The 14,613-nt window shown below is 34.9% G+C and overlaps 1 protein-coding gene across 8 annotated transcripts in view; it reads left to right on the top strand.

The window, feature by feature from the left end:
- Positions 1-14,613, top strand: part of RAP1GDS1 (Rap1 GTPase-GDP dissociation stimulator 1) — a 137,220-nt gene that overhangs the window by 58,484 nt on the left and 64,123 nt on the right. For 7 of the 8 annotated variants that reach the window (XM_080682862.1, XM_080682859.1, XM_080682866.1 and 4 more), the window contains exons 3-4: positions 975-1,097; positions 3,656-3,781. In XM_080682862.1, coding sequence (XP_080538988.1) covers positions 975-1,097; positions 3,656-3,781 — 249 coding nt within the window. Of the gene's footprint in view, positions 1-974; positions 1,156-3,655; positions 3,782-14,613 lie in introns of all 8 variants that reach the window. The other variant, XM_080682865.1, reaches the window with a different exon arrangement.

Genomic DNA, 14,613 nt, shown 5'->3' with positions numbered 1-14,613 from the left:
ACCCCCCTGCCGGTGGGGCTTGACAAGGGACCTGAGGCTGTGCCCCCCTCCCGGTGCCGGGCCGGGGGACCTGAGTCTGTGCACCCCCTCCTGGCGGGGCTTGGCGGGGGATCTCAGGCCATGTCCCACACCTGGCAGGGCTTGATGGGGAACCTCAAGGCACGCCCCCCGCCCTGGTCTGGGTGGGGGACCTCAGGCCACGCCCCCCGTCCTGGCGCCAGGCCAGGGGACCTGAGGCTACGTCCCCTGCCCGGTGGAGCTTGAAAGGGGTGGGAATGGCCAGGTCTGGATCTAGCCCAATGGCGGGGTTTGTGGCCGGGTCTGGATCTCAACGCGATTTTGAGGCACATGTGGGTGGGCGGGGACTTGACTCTGGGTCCCATGGTGTGCCCCAGACTCTGACAGGAGGAAGGTTTTCATATACATTTTACTAATTTTCTTTCATTTCTGATACTTCTATTATAGAGAAAGGGCAAATAGCAATATTAAATTATTTCCTCTAATTAATCCCCTTTTAATGTGCACGAATTTCGTGCCCTGGGCCACTAGTTGCATTATAAAGTGTTTTGTACAAAAACTCAAAAGCAGGTTGTGGAAATGAAGGTAATCCTATATAATAAAAGGCTGATATGCAAATTGTCCCCTTAGGAGTTTGACTGACCCGGAGTTCGATCGTCCGCTATGATGTGTGCTGACCACCAGGGGGGCGTCATGGAACAAAGGAAGGCCCCAGCCAGCAGCTGGGGGAAGGAAGGCCCCAATCGGCCCTGATCGCTGGCAAGGCCAAGGGACCCTACCCGTGCACAAATTTCATGCACCGGGACTCTAGTTTTATATAAATTGCATACATTTGAATGTATAATGAACAAAATTTTATTTGGATGGTGAGCATTCTTGAAGAATGTATTGTATATAAAATTGTCAGGTTATTTTTGAAGATTATTATTGAAGCTCTTTGTATATATCTCTTTTAGATATGGAAACAAGCGAAAAAATCCAAGGAAGTGGAATACTTCAATTGTTTGCAAGTCTGTTGATTCCACAGTCTTCCTGCACAGCCAAAGTAGCTAACATCATAGCTGAAGTAGCCAAAAATGGTGAGGTTTTCCTCAAGAACTTTTCTGCTGGGAACATCTTCAGTTTTACACCTTAATTGTCAGTATGTTTTATTAATTTATGTTTTAATTTTGTAGATTAGACATTTTTCATTTTTTCATATTTCTCTTTTCTTTGCCTTTTTCATTAATTGTTTAAAATGGCTATACTTATAGTCATTTTATTTATACATTTCTCATCTGCTATTCCCTTCTTTTAGAGTAGAATTAAAGGAAAACACTGCTAGTCCTTGCTATACCTATATCATTTATTACTTTGAATATAGGTTCTTAAACTTGCCACTGAGTCATTTATCTTTATTGCCACAGAGAGCTTAGTTTATTCTTTTAAATGTATATATTGTTTTTGTTGTACCCAGGTTTGAACTATTTATTTTTAGTCTGGTCTATTCTCCTGACATTGGCACTTGACAGCAACAGAGCAGTTGGAATATATGTTCTGTTTTCTGCATTCACCTTCATGGAAAACATTTATTTTTTAAATTTCCATTTAAGAATACTCTGGAAAAACAATAATGACAGCAAAGCTTAGATCATATAATAGCTAATACATCCAATTACATATAGTTTATATCTAATAAGAGATTCTTTGCAAGAATTTATTGCAGCAGAAATATTTGCATATGATTTTTTAATTTGGTCAATTTGAGAAAACCCTGACTTAAAAAGCAGTTTTTAACATTAAGGGAGGGCCATACTAAATGTAATACCTTTAGTTTGTCTCAGTATATGATTTGATATTATTTTTAGGCATTTTATTTTAGTAAGTTGCATATGCTACACTTTTAAGAAAAAAAAAATTTAAATTCTGGCCTCATTTGTGTAATCGCTATGGCAGGTGGCATTGTACAATACCAATATATGTTGTTTTTGGCCCAGTAAAACAACTTGTTCATAAATGTATTACCAAAAAGAAAATTACTATGAGTTTTTTTTTCATTTGTTTAGAGGTTCTCAAAATGTCTTTCAGGCTTCAGTAAGGTTTTGATATTTAAATCACAAATAGCTATTGTAATTATATTGTCACTATACTGTGCTTTGGATTTCAGCTGGTCATAAATGTTCAGGTCTTGAAATATTTCATGTACTTCAAGCAGATTTGAACTGCTGTGAATTGGTAGTGATTACCTCAGGACAACAAAGAACTTCTGAAGCAGATTTAGTTTGAAAATAGATCCCCCTCAGAAATGGTTTGTTAATCTAGACCAACCACTATCTGACTCTTAGATGCAAAGCAGCTTTATTTTTAAGATCAAGTAGTTAATTTTTAATCGCATTAGAATCACAATATAGATTTCCAGAAACTAGGGATGTAGATTGTAGGTACCACTTTGAGAGAGGATGACCATCACAGTCATTCTATAATAGTATCTATATTTCTGTATGTAGATCAATTTATTTTAAACATATTCCTGAAAAATTACTGGTATGTTTTCACGTTTATCCATCTGAAGTAGGTAACTTCATGTTTTTAAAACTAGCTAATAGGGCTGCACTCCTTACTTTAAAAAGTAAATTGTTTGAAAAGCAAAAGGTTCTGGAAGAAGTTTACTTTCTCCAGGGACTGATAATGTTGCTTTTACTCCCCTGCCAGCCTGATCAACGCCTAACTGCTCCCCTGCTGGCCCGATTACCCCTAACTTCCCTCCCCTGCTGGCCTGGTCACCCCTAACTGTCCTCCCCTGCAGGCCTGGGTCCTCCCCAACTGTCCTCCCCTGCTGGCCTGGTCGCCCCCAACTGCCTTCCCCTGCAGGCCTGGTCCCTCCCAAATGCCCTCCCCTGCTGGCCATCTTATGGCAGCCATCTTGTGTCCACATGGGGGCGGCCATCTTTGACCACATGAGGGTGGCCATCTTGTGTGCTAGAGTGATGGTCAATTTGCATATTACCTCTTTATTATATAAAATGATCACTTGAACCTTTTAAAAATATTGTATTTTGAATTTCTAGAGAACATAGAGTGAAAATTATACAATTTGATGGCTTAGTTTATAACTGTAGTACAGTAGTCCTCACTTAGTGTCATTAATAGGTTCATGGAATTGTGAAACAATGGATGACAAAACCGATTTTACCATAGGCTAATTTGATATAAACAAGAGTTAGATTTCTACTGCATCTCATCAGCATTATAACAAAACAGCGTTAAACAGAACAAGCTGTTTGAGGACCTGCTGTACTTTAATTATCAGGCTCATGGAAAGACCATTACCAGTGTTTCCACCATCACATGCTGCTTCTCAAGCGCATCCAATTATTATAAGAAAATGGTGATAAATTAGGTATAAAATAAGTTAATTAAAAATCCTTTTGGTTTATGGCAGACTATCAGCAAAGGAAAATACGACTCCACTCATTTTTTGTGTACTTTTTTCATGAGGTATATAGTAGAGTACCAATGGTAATTTTGAACAGAAATGTACTCTTCAAATAGTAAGCCGCTTTAAACATTTTAATAGTAAGTATTTATTTTATTAGGGAACATAGTATGTAACTTGTGAATTTTTAGATTTTTAATTAAATATGTCTCTTATTTTCAGAGTTCATGCGAATTCCGTGTGTGGATGCTGGATTGATTTCACCACTGGTACAGCTACTAAATAGCAAAGACCAGGAAGTGCTGCTTCAAACGGGCAGGGCTCTAGGAAACATATGTTATGATAGCCGTAAGTGTTGAAATATCAGTCATACACTTATAAACTTTTGTTTAAAGATTATGATTTTCAGACTAATTTCCTTTTTAGTGTTAGCATTGTCTTTTCTAGACTAAGACACTAACATGGGCCTGTATGACAGCTCTGCTCATTTAGTAGAACTGGTGGAAATTTGGGCCATACTATTCTTAACTAAGAAATTATAGGAAATGATAGTGCTTTTCCTCTGCTATCACAAATTATATTTTCAGAGGAAAGTAAGTCAGTTTCTAAGAAATTGGGGCATTTAATTAAATATATACATATCTTTTTAATTAGGTTTTATTAAAGTACTGTCTCTGAATGAGAATGTTTATGAACACAGTTTTTTAAAGTTTTGAAGTCTGTCCAAATACATTTTTATTTCATTTTTTAAAAAACATATTTTTATTGATTTCAGAGAGAAAGGGAGAGGGAGAGAGAGAGAAACATCAATGTGAGAGAGAATCATTGATGGGGTGCCGCCTGCACGCCCCACACTGGGGATCAAGCCCACAACCTGGGCATGTGCCCTTGACTGGAATCAAACCTGGGACCCTTCAGTCCACAGATCAATGCTCTACCCACTGAGCCAAACCAGCCAGGGCAGTCCAAATACACTTTTAATTACTTGCAATTCAGTAAAGCCATTCATAAAAACCATTACCTTCTCAAAAGCTAGATTGGCCTACTACATCTGCGTTGAGTCCATTCCTATTTGTCACAAAGTCATTGTCACCCTCACCATTTTCTGTAATACACTGTTATAGGCAAAAAAAGAAAGCAAGAACTTGGATATGGATATATTGCAAATATTTTGCACTTCCTACTTCTCCTTTGCCACATATATGTAAGCAAAATATAGAAAAATTTTGAGTGTATTTAATTTAATTAGATTTATCCTGATTTTCCTTAGATTTATATTTTCTGAGCCCAAAACAAATATTTTAAATTTCACCTTTAAAGTCTCCTAGGAATTTAATTCTACTGTATAACTAGGATAACTTTTATTGCTTATTTTCTCCATTGAGTTTATAATTCACCTTTTACATGAGTTCTATTTTGTTATAAACACACAAGACAAAGCCTTTTTATAATAGGCAGTGTTTCCAATAGTGATTTGTGCACATAAACCAGATATTACACAAGGTCATAAACATATTCATTTATGATAAAAGAAAGAAATTGAAAAAAGGATTAAAACTACAGCTTTCAGTCATAACTTGTCTGTAGCAGTGGTGGTAAGGTTAGCCTCATATATTCTCCTTTCCTTCCTTTTTCTGGAACATTATTATGTCTGAGGAAATAGACGCTAGTTCTTTCTTTGCTAGGATATTAACTTTATTTACAAAATTCTAGTGCTGTATGTTTATAATTTGCATTTTCATATTTAATGTTTTTATTAAACACCATAGCTTACAATGTTAGTTTTTAAGAATGAACCACTTATTTATATTTTATATGATTAATTTCAACAATATATATTATAAAGGTTTCTACAGAGTAATTGTTAATGATTGATGGCATGTACTTGTAGAGCATTGATCATTACTATCCTGTGTTTATTTTTAGAATTTAAGGTTTTCAAAAGTATTTTTTAATCTTGTTTAGTTTAGTTATTCTTGAATTACCCATTGTTTGAACATAGGAGATACCTGTTTAGTGTACTTTTGCCTTGAGTTTCAATTAATATTGCTAAAATAGAAGAAACACCCATAGTGATTTATTGTTTCATATTGCTCTGATTGTTATGGGCACAGAGTAATTTTATTTCCTCTGTACTGAAGAACCTTGAAGTTAGGGTAATAAATGTCTAGTTAATATGATTATTATTTTGATGAAACCGCACTCCATTATTATAGTGTTTTTATCATATCCATTTACTCTGTCTTACAAGGTATACAGTAGAAAATCTTTAGGCTATGATGTTCGTTTTTTAAATTTCATTTATCTTTAATATTTATAGCCACTTTATTCTCATTTAATTTAATGGAAATTATAGTTCCATGGAAAATTGAGCATAGTGAATACAGGTTGTTTTTTATACTTTTAAATCTTTTTTAAGAAAAATGAAGTTAGTAGTCTTAAAAATTAATATAAGAAGTAATTACTATAAATCATGTGATGAAATATGTTCATTGTGTCTTGCTTATGCATATAATTTTCGTAAGAATGTATATTTTCTTACCTTTTATTTGAAATTAATTTTCTGTGAACTTCTTATTGATTTTTCTGAATAATTGTAGGAAAAGTATAGTACCTATATTTGAATTACAAGAATAACATGAAGTCTATAAATATGGCTATGTAGTTGACTTGTGAATTTACTTGAAATGTATTTCTCATATTTTATGACAATTGGCAGTTTGAAAGAACACAGAAATTAGATTTCTCTTTTTAAAAAGTTTTGAATGGCTTCTATTTTAATTAATTTTAACTTTCCATCTTGATTATGTCGTTTTCTATTATCCTTCAAAGGATGAAGGATAATAGAAAACTACACGTGGCAGTCTTATAAATACAAGAAGTCTTTTTCTTATAAATAACATGTTTTAAAATTCACATTTGTGTTTTATTAAACTTATACATTGAAATAATCAGTTTACTTACATTTTATATACTCTAAATGAATAATTTTTTGTGTGGTTTTATTCAGAATAATTCTAGGTTTATGATAGTAAAGTACCATAACGAATTCACTGTTAGAGATATAAATTTGAGAAATGTGTGCCTATTTTACAGATTTTTATTTTAACACTTAAAAAGTAAAGTGTTTGCTAGCATATTTCAGTTTTTTAAATCCATGGAAATCTTTTGAAAAAAGTAGGTTAGATTTCAGTTTTACCAGCTTTTACCAGATCTTAGGAAAGCTTCCTAATGGTTGGAAACAATCTTACATAATGCTAACATCTGGTAACAGACGATAAACCTGCTAAATGGGACGTAGTGAGGCATTGTTGTTGATGAACTTTTTAAATCCCAGGCTCTCTCTTGCATATAGAAATGAAAGAATCGCTTTGTGGAAACATTAAAATACCTGGTATTTTTTCTGTTTTTCCAGAAAGTATTCAAGGCACTTCAGTTATGGATTTCTCTTTAGAACTATCCAAGCAGACTTTTGATATAAGCAACATTTTAAAACGCTTTTGCTCTGGAACTTTGGCAAAATAATTTATGAGAAGTTTGACACCTTTTCGATCAAACAAGAAAATTGTATTTCATTTTTAGAAATCAGCAAAGTTGTGATTGGAATATGCTAGGGAATGTGATTTTAAATAAACAGAAGTATTATCCCTAATTGGTGTGGCTCAGTTGGTTGAGCATTGTCCCATGCACCAAAAGATCGCCACTTCGATTCCCAGTCAGAGCTTGTACCCAGGTTGCGGGTTTGACCCCTAGTCAGGGTTAATGTTTCTCTCTCTAAAATAAATAAAAACAAAACATTTAAACATTTCAGAAATGAACATTTTTGGCCTGTATAATTACACTTTCCTCTCAAACGTAATTAAAAAATGAGTTATTTTATTCTCCTTATATGGCTATCTCTGCCCTTTCTTTCAGTATTAGCCTTGTCTACATAGCTGTGCACATTTTAAATTGCTGATATATTTAAATGGCTTTATAGTATTGAAGAGCTCCATATTAAATTTACACCTTCTATAATTCATAGGGATAAATTGATGATGGAATTTTTTTCTTGTTTGTAGATGTTACTGCTTGAGGTTAGGAAATAATTGATATGGGATATACTGTTTAAAAGTTAGGTAGTAGAAGCTTGGAGAAAATGATTACATGAAATTAAATATCTATGTTTAATACACCAGAGAACATATAATATATAATTCAAATTAATACATGTTAAAATTAAATAACTGCCTTTTTTGTTGTTTAAATTGAATATTTTAAATTTTTTATGCCTTATTTTCCACCTTTTAATAATTTACTTGGTTATTTTCTGAATGCTCACAGTTTCATAAATTTTGAGTTCATAAGTTCTCTTAGTACTGAGTGAAGGCTTCAGGTCACTGTCGATCATTGGAAGAGGAGCTTTAATGGTGGCAGATGAGGGAAACAACACTAATTTTTAATTAGCTCTTAGCAGTTCCTTCCCTAGAAGGCAGATGTAGTTCCTGGCCTAAGCGCCCTTCTGGAATTTTCTCTTACTCCACCTGCTAAAACTTTATACACCTTACTTGTTCTCTATATTTCTTGTTTCTTTTTTTTTTAATTCTTTATTAGTTAAAGTATTACACATAGTATTACATATGTCTCCTTTTTCTCCCATTGACCTCTCCCCAGCCACTACCCCACCCCGCACATGCCCTCACCCGCTTAGTGTCTGTGTCTATAGGTTATGCTTATATGCATGCATACAAGTCCTTTGGTTGCTCTCTTAACCCACCCTCTGCCTTCCCTCTGAAGTTTGACGGTCTATTTGATGCTTCTCTGTCTCTGGATCTATTTTTGTTCATCAGTTTATGTTGTTCATTATATTCCACATGAGTGAGATCATGTGATATTTATCTTTTTCTGACTGGCTTATTTTGTTTAGCATAATGCTCTCCATGTCCATCCATGCTGTTGCAAATGGTAAGAGTTCAACTATGCCCTTTTACAGAAATAAAATTAATGCTTGTTATTATATAACTAGAGGCCCGGTGTACGAAATTTGTGCACGAGGGGGGTGTCCCTCAGCCCAGCCTGCACCCTCTCCAATCTGGGATCCCTCACACAATCCAGGACTGCAGGCTCCCAACCACTTGCCTGCCTGCCTGCCTGATTTCCCCTAACCATTTCTGCCTGCCAGCCTGATCACCCTCTAACCACTCCCCTGCCAGCCTGATCAACACCTAACTGCTCCCCTTCCGACCCGATTGCCCCTAACTGCCCACTTCTGCAGGCCTGGTCCCCCTCTAACTGCCCTCCCCTGCAGGCCTGGTCACCCCTAACTGCCCTCCCCTGCAGGCCTGGTCACCCCTAACTGCTCCTTCCTGCTGGCCTGGTCGCCCCCAACTGCCCTCCCTTGCAGGCCTGGTTCCCCTCAACTGCCCTCCCTTGTGGGCCTGGTCCCTCCCAACAGCCCTCCCCTGCTGGCCTGATCGCCCACAACTGCCCTCCCCTGCTGGCCATCTTGTGGCGGCCATCTTGTGTCCACATGGGGGTGGCAATCTTTGACCACATGGGGGCGGCTATCTTGTGTGTTGGAGTGATGGTCAATTTGCATATTACTTCTTTATTATATAGGATTAGTTCTGTTATTGGAAAGATGCATACTTAAGAATCTTATGTGACGTACTATCTTATATGATACTAGAGGCCGGTGCACGAATTTGTGCACCTGCCAGGGTCCCTTGGCCTGGTCTGCATGATCAGGCCGAAACCGGCTCTCCACCATCCCCCGAGAGGGCACAGGCCTGGCTGAGAGACCCCCACTGGTGCATGATCGGGGCTGGGGAGGGAAGCGGGAGGTTGGCCAACCAAGAAGGAACCACGGGAGGGCTCCAGAGCATGTCCAGCCCGTCTCACTCAGTCCCGATCTGCCGGACCCCAGCAGCAAGCTAACGTACCAGTCAGAGCGTCTGCTCCCTAGTGGTCAGTGCACGTCATAGGGACTGGTTGACCAGTCGACTATCTGCCCCCTAGTGGTCAGTACGTGTCATAGTGAGCGGTTGAGTGGCTTTAGCATATCATTAGCATATTACGCTTTGATTGGTTGAACAGACAACCAGACACTTAGCATATTAGGCTTTTATTAGATAGGATTATAAAGGATTATGTAGGATAAAGAAACTAGGATTCTTACTCACTAATAAATAAATAATTATTCAAAATGATATGGAATTTCGGTTTGGCAAAGCCAGTGTTTATGAAGTGCAATAGATTTTGTTTATTTCATTGACTTCAAGAGTAAATGGAAAGGATGTCCAAATACATGCATGGACCTGTTTGTATATTAGTGATTCTAATTATTCCACACTATTTTTATGTAATGGATGAAGAAAGAATTCATTGTTCTGATTATAAATGCTGAAAAAATTAGCAATAATTCTATAATATTTTGAAATGCAAGTTGGGTAGTTAAGTATATATTAATACCAGTACATACATGCTGTGAAATTGCATCAGTAATCAAAGTGTATTTATAGTCAAGAGGGAACTATTCATGTCTGGCATTTAAAATAAATGTTTAGTTCAGTGATATAAATTAGGTTAAGCATTGATTAATTATATTAAAGGATTTTTCAGGTCTTTGTTTTACCCTATATTTTTCAATATTGAGTTTTAAAATTATCAGCCAATAAGTATAAATAAGATTCTTCAACTCTTATCAATTAATCAGTTGTACATGAGTATGTATATAAGAATAAATGAAACTGCTGTTTTTAGAGACAGTAATTATGGCTGTTACATGAAAATACTCCTTTGTAAAGATGTCCTACATACATAGTTGAAAATAGATGTTATTGTGTAACACTATCATGAACTCTAAAAAAGATTCATGCCTGTAAAGAGCTTTTAATATGGTGGAGAAAATAGAATGCACAAAGGTACACAACTTGTGAACAATAATGGAGTACACACTAAATCAGAACAAAAATAAGTGGATAGTGGGAGTAGTAATTGGAGCCATTAAGCAAAAAATGCATTGTTTATTGAAGAAATATAGTTCAGTTTAAAATTAATATAAATAATGATATGTCCTGGAAATATTGCAGATTGATAGGATTTTCAGTTCTGCCATCTACTAAATTGTCATTTAATCTTTTTGAATTTTAGTTTTTAATTTTCTATTTTTATTCTTTGAAACCAAGCTTAGTACTCAGAACTTTTTCTGTTTCTAATCAAAATTGTCCCTGATACAAGTTGGGGGTATTTCCCTTGGCTGGGAGGAAATTAAAAGATAAATACTATTTAAAGGTGAATAATTAACCTTTTTCCTGCTGAGTAGAATAGTTGTACTTCTTGAGAAACTGTGCTGTTATCACTTCAAGTTGAATTTTAGATCAGAGCTATATGGACATGTGTACATATACACACATACACATATACATAGGCTAGCATGATTTATTTTAAGCATGAAATAGTTTGATACAAAAGCATCTTTTATTCCTAAAATAATTGGAATAAAATTTTATTTTGATCTTGAGCAGTTGGACTAATAAATTGGAGCAATAAATTATTTCCACTGTTACCTGAATGCTCTTTAGAAGTCATTTAAGAAAATTTTATGGAAATAATTCAGTTCTTTTATATGTAACCACAATCTTCTGCTAATAAAATAAGTATATAAAAATATAGGAAATAGTGTAACTTTAGTGACTTCTTTAGCAAATGTCTGGTGATTTATAGATGTTCCATTATTATATAAAGGCTTTTTGAAAAAAGTATAATTGTCAAAAAATTTTGACTGATGTGAGAAATCTATTGGATTAAGGAAATTAATACCACTATCAGCAGATACACATGAGCTGTGTCTTATCAACTGCCATCCCATGACCTAATTTTAAACTGCATCTGTGGGACTCGTGCTTTCCTGATCCTGCACTATAAATGTAAATATTTGGAATTTTCCTGCATGAAGGCAGACTTTAAGCCTGAATGTAACACTCTGTTACAAAAAGCTTTGTGCTTCTTTTTTGACATATGAATATTTAACAGTCATGGTGGTTGTTTTTTCCCTGACTCATTTTTGTAATTTCACTGACGTAACATTTATAGCTTTTATTTTTATATCTAGGCTTTCATGCATTTTACCTGCACCTGGATCATGAGTAAATTGCATTTTAAATTTTAGTAAAGATATTGATGGGTTCTAATTTTTCAGGCAACCATAACTGTGTGGAAATCACAGGCAACTTTTAAAAAAGTAATTTGATGTTAAAATTGATCAACTAATAGCCAGGACTACAGGTGAAAATATTTCATGATTTCTGAGAGTAGGATCAATTGCATAAATCTTACATGAAGGTCTAGTGCCTTTTTCTTCTTTATTGTTCTGAATCGCTGTGACATAATTTCTTCATAGTCTTTTCCAAATTTTACTTCTTATCACATCATATTTCTTTTAGCTCTGATTTTTTCTCATTTTGTGATTTGGGTGATTATTATTGCAAGATTAATTAGAAAAGTTTTACATTAAAATCAGCTTCAGAAAAGGACTGTTGTATTTCTATAGTTGCTATATTCACAATAGCCCCAAACTAGAAACATACCAAATGCCTATAAATATGAATGGATTTAAAGTAAAAATAGTAATGTAGCCATACAATGGAATACTACTCAGTAGTAAAGAGGAATAAGTCACTTAACATACCTGCCACTATTGATGGATCTCAAAATCATTAGGCTGAGTTAAAAGAAGCTAGATATAAGAGAATACATAGTATATGAATCCACAGATATAAAATGCAAACTAATCTATAGTGACAGAAAACAGTGGGTTGTCTAGGGCAAGAGGCAAGGGAGAGATGACCTGAAAGGGAACATGAGTAATCTTTTGATTGGGATGAAACGTTTGGTATTTTTATTGTGTTGGTGGTTTCTGGGTTGTTCAGAACTATTAAATCTCATCAATTACACATTTTCAAATTTATATAGTTTATGTTACGTAAGTTTTTTCTTAATAGAGTTGCTAAGGAAGAGAATCCATCAGAAATCTAAACAATAAAGTACATACTGTTTTTTTTTTTTTGTTCATATAATAAATACAAATAAGGACTTAAAGGACATTCTGGGAAATATGACCATGAATCTTTTTTTCTAACCCCTCTAGGTAAAATTAATTTATTTGTTCTTCCATTGTACTCTGAAAACTTGTGTTTATTGCTTAAATATTTTCCTTCATGCTTTTCTCTTCTTAACTGTGAATAACTGTCTTTATATTTCTCAAACCTAACACAGTATGTGAAACATTGTAGGTATCCTGCAAAAGATTGATAAAGGCAGGGGAATAAATGCTAATTTGATCATAGGTCTTAAATAACTGAACTAATTGATTAAGCAGTGTACCGTACGTCATTAATCAGTAATCTAAGTTAATATTATTCCTAAAATATTTTAGTTTTGCTGGATAATTTACTTCATACTATGGAATCACAATTTATAGATCTTATGTGAATATACTTATGACCATAATGAACATTTAATTTCTGTGAAGTTTTTTAATAAACTGCTTTTCCCTTTCTTCCTCCATGTGTTCTTCCTCCATGTCTGTATCGCAAAAGCATAACATTTCAAACAAAGATGTTAAACTACTGAATCTGAAAGGCAGGCTAAGAATATACTCATGAATAAACCTGCATCATGAATTTGTGTTTTAACTTTTTAGGAAGAATGTTGGTATTTTATACTTTTTCAATTCATATAAATTTAAAGATCACAATTAACTTTTAAAAATCACATTTTAATAAAGACATTTGCTGTTTATTTAAAGCATTATTTACTGAGAATTCTGGTAAATTCAAGTAATTCAATCATTTCATTAACTCATCAATGGGATAGTTTGGGGATTTTCAGTAATATTTTTCATTTAGTTTTCTAAGGCATCTAAAATTCTTAATACCTGTGGCTGGCATACACTGAGAACTAATGGGCTCTTTGATTGCCTTCTGTACACACCCCGACCAGGGCCCAGGGAACTTAAAACCAAGATATGTGCCCAGACTGGAATTGAACCTGCGACCCCTCAGTCCACGGGCCGACGTTCTATCCACTGAGCCAAATGGGCTAGAACAAGTTATAATTGTTTTGACTTTAAGCATCTATTCTGAATCACTTTTTGTTCACCAAGAAAGAGTATATCAACGACTACTGCTTCTAGACAGTATCAATTTCAGAACTCAGCCGTAAAGTATTCATAACTCAGCTTTACAGCTTACTTTATAAAAAGAGTTTTTTTACTTATTTGCCATTAGTCTTTTTAGGCTCTAGTGATAATTACCTGGGGAAAATAAAAATGAGAGTCTGGTTTATAATGATTAATGATTGGAAAGCTTCAATGGCAAAATTCAAGGTTTTATTTTAATGTGTTAAAGGAAAAACCCACACACAGCATATTGCTTCCTCTGTCCACAAAAAGGACACAGTAGAACAGAAATAATAAGAGCATGTCATATCTAAAAGGGCATTCTGCAGTTGTCTGCTTCTCCTTTTTCTAGATCAGGAAACTGACATTAACAGAAATTAAGGGGCTTTCTTATGGTCAAACTTAATAAAACTCAAAGCTTCTGTAATACTTTTATGTCATTACCTCAATGATATTACAATTTTTCTAGTATTAAAAACTTCTAGCCCGGCCGCTGTGGCTCAGTGTTTGAGCATTGACCTATGAACCAGGAGGTCACAGTTTCATTCTCAGTCAGGGCATATGCCAGGGTTACAGGCTTGATCCCCACTGTGGGGCATGCAGGAGGCAACTGATCAATGATTCTCTCTTGTCATTGATGTTTCTGCCTCTCTCTCCCTCTCCCTTCCTCTCTGAAAGCAATAAAAATATATATTTTTTTAAATTTGAAAAATAACTTCTACCTTTCTTTGGAATTCTTAAATTAACATTTAACATTTTAGGTAACAAAGAAATTATAATTCCCATTCTAACAACCAAGACTGGTCCTAGAATTTCATCATTAGATGTTCTTTCCATTCATGTCTTTAGAGACCTTAAGCTTATGACATATCTACAGTTTTCTTTACTTGAAAAAGTCTTACCTTCTATTGAAATAAACCTTCTTCCTTTGCTTTGCCCTTAATTAGCTATAACTAAACTTAAATTATGAGATACTGAAAGTGATTAGAAATAGTTACCTATAATTGTACATTTAATAGTG

This window comes from Plecotus auritus (assembly GCF_963455305.1).
Source record: "Plecotus auritus genome assembly, chromosome: 1".
Taxonomy (NCBI): domain Eukaryota; kingdom Metazoa; phylum Chordata; class Mammalia; order Chiroptera; family Vespertilionidae; genus Plecotus; species Plecotus auritus.
Note: the sequence above shows the minus strand (reverse complement) of the source record. Positions and strands in the feature narration are given on the sequence as shown.